The sequence below is a fragment of the Morone saxatilis genome, unplaced genomic scaffold, assembly GCF_004916995.1.
Source record: "Morone saxatilis isolate NCDOM2014 unplaced genomic scaffold, NCSU_SB_2.0 Contig10, whole genome shotgun sequence".
Classification (NCBI taxonomy): domain Eukaryota; kingdom Metazoa; phylum Chordata; class Actinopteri; family Moronidae; genus Morone; species Morone saxatilis.
Window position 1 is genome coordinate 9,482,941 of NW_023339652.1, and position 9,653 is coordinate 9,492,593.

A 9,653-nucleotide genomic window follows, 5' to 3' on the forward strand; every position below is an offset into this window, starting at 1 on the left:
AACGTCCCAACACAGCAAGTCTATGTCTGCGAGTTCACGCGGTTGTTTATTTTTCATTTCACAAACAAAACAAAAACATTTAATAGGGACTGTCTTAATAGATTTCCAGATAGAAAGTTCATTCTTGGCCTTGACAAAACAATCTCCCCATTTTCAAACATTGACAGGAAGTCGTTAGCGCTCAGAAAACATGGATGCTTCTACGACTCCATGACGACTGGACGAAGGAAGGTCATGTGATACGGTAAAAGGCTCCAGAACAGCTAAATGTGGTGAGACTGTATTACTAAAATCGCCCTGCAACAATTCAAGAAAGCAACATTTCTTCTTTTCCTTTTTTTTGTAGCAAAGCAGCTGCATATTTTACACGATGAAGAAATCAAAAGAAACAGAACGGCTATTAAATGGTGAGACAACCCTGCCTCCTTTTCCAAGACAGCAGAGCTCAGCAGTTTGTAACTGTCCAACTTAAGATCTCCATCTTATCATAAATCCTATTTCTATCCATTTCTGCAACATAAATTAACTGTTTTTTTTTGTCTTTTAATGCTTTAATGAGGCACTGTAAGTTACTCCTTCATTCATTTAGCAAAATAAATAGCAATTCTTAAAATCTGACACTACGATCGACTTACTGACAAATCCTGAGCTTCCACCAGTTGAGAACAAATGGCCTATTCCGAGAACCGGATTAGCATTAAATCTAAGTGATTTACTGTGTGACATTCGGGCTGACAGCTAATTTTCCACATCACTCAACCTATTAAAAAAAAAGAAAACACACACACACACAGATTGGAGAGGATGGAGGAGTACATGTGGAGGACAGCCAGAGGGCAAACATGAACAGACTATGCAGCAGAAAGATAGGGGAGCAGAGAGGGTGTAGATAAGGAGGAGGGCACATATGGAAAGAGGGGAAATTTCCACACACACACACAAACACCACACCCCTCGTTACATGGAGTAATGAGGTACTGAGATCTGACAGCGAGGACTTAACGGCACTAAAATCCTCTTATCCACACACATACGCTCACCTTCTCTCAAAACAAATTAGTTTCTCCGTCCACTTTTGGCATCTTTAAATGCTTAACATTCAAAACGAAATAAAAGAATATGGCTTTAGTAACTGCAAGGGGTTAAATATTCTCGCTCTTGGTCCGATGGCACCGTGATAAACAAAGAGAAATCACAGACTTTCAGGCGATTTGACAAGCAAATCGAGTGCTGAGAGTGCACCAGAAGGGAAGATGATGAGGCCAAGTGTGCCGCTGCGGCAGTGCTGGGGTCACCATGGCGACGGAGGGAGAGAGAGGGAGAGGACGAGAGGGGAGAAGGGGAGAGAGAAGAGAACGAGGAGAGAGAGAGGAGGGAGAGAGGAGAGAGAGAGAGAGAGAGAGAGAGAGAGAGAGAAGAGAGAGGAGAGAGAGAGAGGAAGAGATGAGAGAGAGAGGAAGAAGAGATCGGAGCAGAGAGGAGAGAGAGAGAATGTCAGTGAGGCAACAGAATTATATAACAACTGCCTCTGCAGTGGAGGGGGTGTTACACAGACACTGCTGGTTTGAAGAGGTGCGGGGGGGGTTGAGGTTTGTGTTTAAGTGTCTACAGACATTCAGGAGGTTTAACACATTAACACACATCAGCTGTGAATAATCCACATTGTTCAGTGGTGTTAATTATTGCCTTTCATTTGCCATCGTCTCCAAATTACCACCAACCTGATTATCAGATGCAGAGCGAGGACGCTGCCTGTAGCGGTGAACCTCTGCACTTCCCCTCTGCTCCATGGAGCATTTTAGGGTCTTTCCGCAAATTGTTTTGGTTTCACGGCTCGCAGCTTTACCGTTTTTGGTTCCCTGTCACTGCTCTCCCAGCATCAAACGGCGAAGAGACAAAGTTAGTGATTGTTGGAAGATAGTGGAGCATTTAGGTACAAAAGAACAAGATATTTCCCCTCAGGAGTTGGTGGTGACAAAGGCAGAGTCCATATTGGACTTACATTCATCAGGTGGACAGAAACATGACTCCAAATAAATTTATCTGGTGATGTGTACATAAACTGTTAACAAGTTGCCATATAAACTCTATAAAGCGATAATATGTCCGTGCTGTGTTTACAGCTCCTTACTGCTGCCAATACATAATCCTTTATCAAGAACAGAAGTGTTTGCTGGGTCCGTTCGAAAAAGTAGGATTTGCTTCTTTTCTCAGTTTTGTGTCTTTGCAAACTGGATATCTTTGTTGTCAGACTTTGAAAGCATCACCTTTAACTATGAGACATTGTAATGGGCTATTTTCTAATTGTTCCAGCATCTTATAAATTGAACGTGTACTGATGTTTAACTAAATAACCTACGGATACACCAATAATGAAAATAACCTTACAGACCTACAGTCTTACAATCTTTATTAAACAGTAACATTTGTATCAGGACCTTAAAATTATGAGGCGGTACTGACTATATAACGCTGTCAACTCCATCTTCTCTGTATTACTATGGCCAAGATATACAGCCAAACAAATACTAAACATTCCAGTAAACTACTTATCTACATTTTCCTGTTTCCTTCCAGTCTGAAAACCTCAGTGAACCCGGTTGTGATGGAAAATCCCTCTGCTACTTGTGGGAATCACCTATTTACATACGTCTGCCAAGGTGTGGTCAGCTTTGAGACACAGCTGGTGTGTGTACGAGGACACTTTCAGTTTAGAGTGTAGGTATGTGGCGTGTCAAGGACTGAATGGATAAACAACGAAACAGTTTATAATTCACTGGTTAATCCAAATTAGAACAAACAGTAAAGGTGCGAATAAACACGCAGATAAAAATGGAATAAGCAACAGATCATTGGCAGATCAATTTAAAAAGAATTGAGGTCAGACAGCTGGTTGTGGCGGAGATTAACCCCTCTGCTGCGTTTTCAGGTGTGACCATGGTAACATAGAGAGAGAGGTGTTGCTGTAGTACGTGTGTGTGTGTGTGTGTGTGTGAGGTCTATTTTCAGCTCAGACAGGTGTGTGTGGGTGACAGATGGTAAAACCTCCTTTTAGCAGCCACATAAGAGACCATTTAGTGATTTACTTTACACAACTAGAAACACAAGATGGTTTCATTCACGTTTTAGGGAACTACTAATGATCATTTTCATAATCAGTTCATCTGCCAACGGTTTTCTCAATGAATCAAATAATCATTTAGTCTATGAAGTGCTAGAAAAATTTAATAATATCAATATCTAACAACCCAAGGCAACAATGCACGTTTGCACAACAATCGTCTGAGTGACTTCTTTGCTTTCGATGAGGAGGATACAACGTCGTTCGACTCTGACACTGCAGTCATTGAATATCTGAAGATCAGAGATGGAGATCCTGAACCGTTTCCCTACAATATCCATGAATTTCAACAGACAGAGTGAGCTGGTGGAGAGGCTCTGCAGGACGAACACTTTGTCTGACAAACTATTTGGGATTTCCTCCTCATGAGAATTAACCGCTGCTTTAGTGATAAACATGAGAAGGTGACACAAGAACATTTGTTGTATTTTTACTTAAAAACTGACGCAAACGACAGCAAAGAGTAATATTATATTATTAAGATTATAATTAATAATAACTGGAAGTTTCAATGTGAATCGACCGCAGTGTGATTGCTCATTATCCAGACAGATTAGGGGTGAGGGAGAGACAGTTTTGTTGAGTAGCAGCAGCTGTTGTTGACTTGTTTTGTTGTTGTTTATAGGATGTGACTCCTCATATATTGGTGGAAAGCAAAATGCACATAAAGCAGGAAACTGCGCCACTCGTTTGTGTCCTACAACTTAACCCGTGGCCAAATAACTACATATAAATCAATATATAATATAGGAAAAACACATAAAGCTACTGTTTATGTGTCATCTCCTCTCCTCTCTAAATGTCCTCCATATAAAAACATATTGATCTTGTAAAGTGATTAACGTCCACAGATCTCGCCCACATACCAAGGACATGAACTGTGTCACTTATGTCTTAAAGTAGGCCTTAAAGCCACCACACAAATAAGCTTTAAGCTGATTTATTACAGCGCAACTTTTTAAGCTCAAATGCTTGCAACAGGAGCCGGCAATTGGCTTCCTACTTGGCGATGATGTGTCAGACATTTAAAAAAAGAAAACAAGGAAGTCTGTCTGTTGCTGTAACCGATATAGACTACACAGCTGCATGCGTCTTTCATAGTGATAGGACAGCTTCCACACAAACGTAACACTGAGACTATTTGCAGCCAGACATAGCACGGTCAGAAATATACCGATGCGTCATGCAGGTGGCCGGCTGTAGTGCTACAGAGGCTGGAGGTCAGCTTCACAGACCTGCTTGTAAGTCTGGACCTTTCTCTCAAACCTGAAATCTGTCATTTCTTCTGGTTAACAGGACATTTGTTCTCGTCTTTGCACTTGATGTCTACAGTTCTGACTGAAAAATAAAATCTTTCCAAGCCCAGTCGTGTTGTTTTCTGTAGTTTTTATATATTTGAATCAATAGAAAAACAGGTTTAGTCACTCACTTCTGGTTAGTCAAGCAGACAGTTTTGGCTTTGTCTATTTTTGAGATATTTGTCTTTAAGATGTCACCACATCAAGCCAATGGAGGTGGATTCAATTGTGTTTATGACGCACACAGCCTGTAAATGCAAATGAACATGTCACTTTATAATCCCCTGAAAACTACTATTTCTTCAGTAGAAAGTAGTTCCAGTGTACACAGGAAGTTCTGTCGATTGTAAGTAACAGGGACACCGTTTCTGGAAAACACCACTGCTGTTGAATTAAAAAAAAAAAGTCATAAACTGTGAGCACCACAGGGGAATTACATTCACCTCCACTGTAATGAGCTGGGTATGTAAATACCAGTAAAGTACCTAATGACTGCACAGAGAGATACCACTACAGGAAAGTGAGAAAATATCGTCACAGGTCAATGAAAACAGTTTTCCAATAAACTTCATGATAAAGTGTTCTTTACAAAAAACACATGAATAGTATCTCTGACCACATCTACAATATAAACTGAGCAATGCCCGGATCAGAAAGACACCACCACTCATACAAGCCAAGGCTACCAACGCAAAAGTCTTTTTCAACCACGTCAGGGTTGTCATTTAAAAATACACACAACTAAATACTCTATTGTTTATTTGGCAGGATTTCAGGTGCTTACTAAATACTGAGTAAACCACATGCTATCTCTCGCCCTGTCTTCAAGGCTCGTCTGTCTGCTGTGTTATGGTTCAGCCCGTGAATCAAAGGACCGGTAGAGATATCTAAATCACTGCTGACGAATAAAATCACCCTGTCCCAGAGACTCAAACAGCAAAAGACAAGACAAAGCCTTGGTTATGACGCCTGACTGAGAATCCCAATCTTTAACAGAGTGTTTTATCTCATTTACATTCAAACAGTCGGATGAAGAAACATTTAATTGTCTAAAAAGGGTCAGAGATAAAGAAGACAGGTGTGATCTGCTCCTTAGAAAGGCCTTCATTCATTCATGACTCAGGAGTTGCCGTCACTGGTGTGCCTCTGCCCAGACAAGCTTAGCTAGACACACACACACACACACACACACACACACACACACACACCCCTATGTATGACTACGTATTACCTAAGGCATCAAGCTTAATTTTAAATCAATTAAAGAAAACACTGATTTTCTGTTTTTAATCCTGTTTCTTAAAATAATCTTGCAGGTTTGAAAAAGCCTAATTAAGACTTAAAACCTTTATACTGTTACCTGCAATTAAATTACACTCATTTAAGAACGAAAACAAAAGAGGCGAAGCTGTGAAAACCTGCTATTTTCAATTGACAATAGTCGTTTTGTCTCAGGCTGACAGCAGTGTTTAAAGTATAGACCTTCAATTAACGTTTGCAACTTCTCATATGAGTCATGTTCAGCGCGATCTGATTCCAGTGAAAGCTTCGGTTGATGTCTTCATCTGCCAGGTGCACGCACAAGATCAGACGGACGGACGGACAGACAGGTTGAAATTATAGGACAGACAGAAAGACCAAAAATAGCAGACGGACAGATATGGGGACAGAGAGGTCATGGAGAAATAATAATAGCCACGAGCGGCCTAAGAAGAGACAGACGGGGTCGTAATGACAGACAGGTTTGTGAGGACAGAGAGCCCCAAGAGGCACACGGCAGAGTGTAAGCTGAGAGCTGCAGGGGGAGCAGCGTTGGAGAGCAGCAGTAGGATCTGATATCTGAGACCATGGAACAAGAAGACACACAACACCGGCCTGGATTCACACTGTGTCGAACGGCCCGACTCCGCTGCTGCTGCTGCTGCTGAGGAGGTCACTGCCACAATACCGTGCATCAAAAACAGTCTGCACACTCAAACTCTATATCGAATAATAATCAACAAACGTTTCAGACCTAGAGCAATCGATCGACGTTTGTTCATCACTGATATATTGATTTCTGTATTTAAGACGGGCGATAAGGAACTGCAGTAGGGAAATGCCAAAGATACCGTTGGTGTAATCTAGAAACAACGTTGCGATAAGTTTGTTTACAGTTTGTTTGTTTGTTTAAGAGTCCTGACAACTTCAACAGTAAAATGCCGCCCAGTACAAATTTAAAAAAACCCCTCCTTATCAAAAATCTTTGTTTATGTCACGTGTTTATATAAGATATTGGTCAATACATCGTTATCAGGCTCTAGTGCGCGAGAACAGGAAGTGTGGAAAGCGAATAAAAACATTCTTCATTGAGCAAACGTTAGACTTTACATTAGTTATATGTACTCGGCTTTATTTTGCTCGGTTGAGCACAATGTTTTAGTCTCCCACTTTTAAATAATACTTTAATTGAATCATTCAGCATCACTAAAACATTAAGGATACTCTTTGTAAGCATAACAACTATCTAGAGACAATCCCTCGTCTTTACGTAGTTTTAGTACATGGTTGCACATCCACATACTGTATGTGTTAAGGTTAGGTTACTTTATTTGTACACGTAGGTAGATTTGGTTTGCAGTAAAAGACAAGGCATTCCTCTTGACAAGAAAATATTTTAACAGAAAAACAAGATACAACATGATAAAAAATAACAGATTAACATGCCTGCACAACTAGGCTCAACAACACTCATGCTGATGAAGGCTTTCAGCACGAACAGACTGCTTATTAAATTCTGCACCATCTAAGGTGAGGCTCTCTTGAGTAACTCTTTATTTCCCAAAGCCTAGAGTTAAAATATTTAAGAGTGAATGTGGCCATATAATTGAATCTCACTTTATCCTTTCAAATTTCTCATGAAGTATGATTTTTTTTTTTGAAAATATGCTGCAAAATATGTAAAAACATTTTAATATAGCTTTTTTCTTTTTTCGTGACATGCAAAAACCAAGCCAGCGTGCAAATGCAAAAAAAAAAAAATGGTCTTACCTTTTTCTGGTACCACACCACAGCATCTTTTACTTTGGAAGCCATTTACATTTCCCTTCTCCCGGCCTAGGGCATCTTAGACTGAAAACACACAGCGAGAGAGAGAGGGAGAGAGAGAGCAGTGTAAGTGACGGAGTAATAACGAGAGAGAGAGGAGGACTGATGTCTATATACCTGATAGGAAGGTGTGTCATGACAACTTACAAAAAGGAGAGAGGGAGGGGAAGAGAGACACACACACACACACACGATTATGCAGATTTGAAGGCGTTCACTTTGCTTTTCTTCCTCCGACATAAAACACAGACACAAACACCATCTATGTCTCTTCTTCTGATCTTTTTTCTCCTGCATCACACACACACACGTTTTCATGTCGTCTCCCTTGACGCCCATCTTACAACATAAACAAACAAACAGTCTTTCTATAAGCTGGCCTTGGAAATCAATGATGACATTAACAGTGCTGCTTTAAAGCTGGTCGCTCCCACTGAATCACATTCTGACACACACCGACACGCATAAACACACATGCACGTGCATGTTTCCGGGAAAATTTTGGGAACGGCCGTCGGATCCCTCGCTTTGGTTTGGGCGTGTGAGTGACTTTGTTTGAGAATGTGTGAATGTGTGTATGAGCCTGTTTTTCGAAGCAGCAGTTCAAATTGACAAGTTCTGAGGACACAGTGTTGCTACACACACACACACACACACACACACACACACGAACATGTTATATCTTTAATTAAACTATGGGTTGTGGTTTGACTCGAGGTCCACTGTTTCCAGAGCGTTCAGCTCTCTCCCAGCGACGAGAGACAGTGAGATGAGGTTGAAAGATCCATAAAAAAAGGCGAGTAAGTCAACCTTGAGTTGGGATATTTTTGTGAAACGACTGTTTGTTGAGTCAATCCTTATCTTTCAAACTAAACTTTCTTTAAATCCACATCATAACATGGAATAATGCTGGTTTTCTGTAAATAATAACATCATACAGACCCTCAGGTGAGTTTAGCATTGTATTGCCAATATGCGACTACTGATGACTGACCAAAATAAACCACAGTGCATTACTCGCTGTCGGTGTCTGGGTCCAGAGTGTACATTAAGCCTTGCAGTGTTTCAGTGTTACAGTCAGTGTGTTATTACAGTAAGTTGTCTTTGAAACAGGATCTCCCAGTGATCGCGGGGATGTGAGCTTGTATGTTGTGGTTAAAAAAAAAAAAAAAGTACCAGAGCAGAAAGAGCTTTACTCGCTCCACTTAAATAACCTCGAGCATCGTCACCGAGAACAAAAAGGAGTTGTCATTTCCTCAACTCAGCTTAATGTGTGAAAAAACATGTCTTTTAACTTAACATGTGGACTGCAACAAAGACTGTGACTGCTTATGTGCAGCAGGTTGCAACATTAAATGTAGAAACCTCGGTCAGTCGGTGGAGGTGAAAGAGGAAGACGAGGAGAAGAAAGTGCGGTTAATGAGAAGCTGTAAAGTGGAAAATATGGAGGCTTCGCGGTTAGCCACTCTCCTTCCCTCTTCTTTCAGTCTTTCAGTTTCTGTGCATCATCTCTTTTCTGTTTCTCTGTTACGTAAGTGCAGTGTTGTCCTGCTGTGTGAGTGGGAGGCAGCAGATAGATGGAGGGGGACGTCGGGCAGCGGCTGCAGGCCAGGCTGACTCGAGGGGCAGCGAGAGCTTCTGGGGGTTTTCTCTTTGGTTTCCTCAGTTATCAGGAAATATTACTCAGTCTGAAGAAACATTTAGTTTGATGAAGCAGAACAAAGACTCTCTATTGTTATGTGTTGTAATGCGTGAGGTGGCACCAGCACAAGCTCTACCAACACTGAAATCATAGCGAGTGTCGCAAACTTGGCGGCTTTTTCGATAGATTACAGACTTTTCAGACGCTCTTAGTGTCTTTATTTATAAAAAGTGACTCAAATTTTGTGACCAATTCTGACAATCAGGGAAAAATAGTTTGTTTGACCTTCTCTCTCACGCTTTCTCTGCAGATCTCTGTTCTTATAGCTTATACGTAAATAGTTTGAGCAGGTAAATATTTAAATAGTTTGTTTGATTTTCTCCCTCCCTTTGCTGGTTTTTAAAACTTTTTGTACTTCACAACATATTATGTCCCTGTAGTGAGTTTGTGATCATTTGGCTTAATAAAAATACTTTAATGTGTGTGTATGTACATTTCCATCACC

At 40.8% G+C, this 9,653-nt stretch overlaps 1 protein-coding gene across 1 annotated transcript in view; it reads right to left on the reverse strand.

The window, feature by feature from the left end:
* LOC118336695 (putative homeodomain transcription factor 2) overlaps positions 1 to 9,653 on the reverse strand; it is a 33,008-nt gene that overhangs the window by 19,384 nt on the left and 3,971 nt on the right. Inside the window, 1 exon segment of the mRNA XM_035673376.1 lies at positions 7,450 to 7,530. Coding sequence (XP_035529269.1) covers positions 7,450 to 7,494 — 45 coding nt within the window. The 5' untranslated portion in view covers positions 7,495 to 7,530.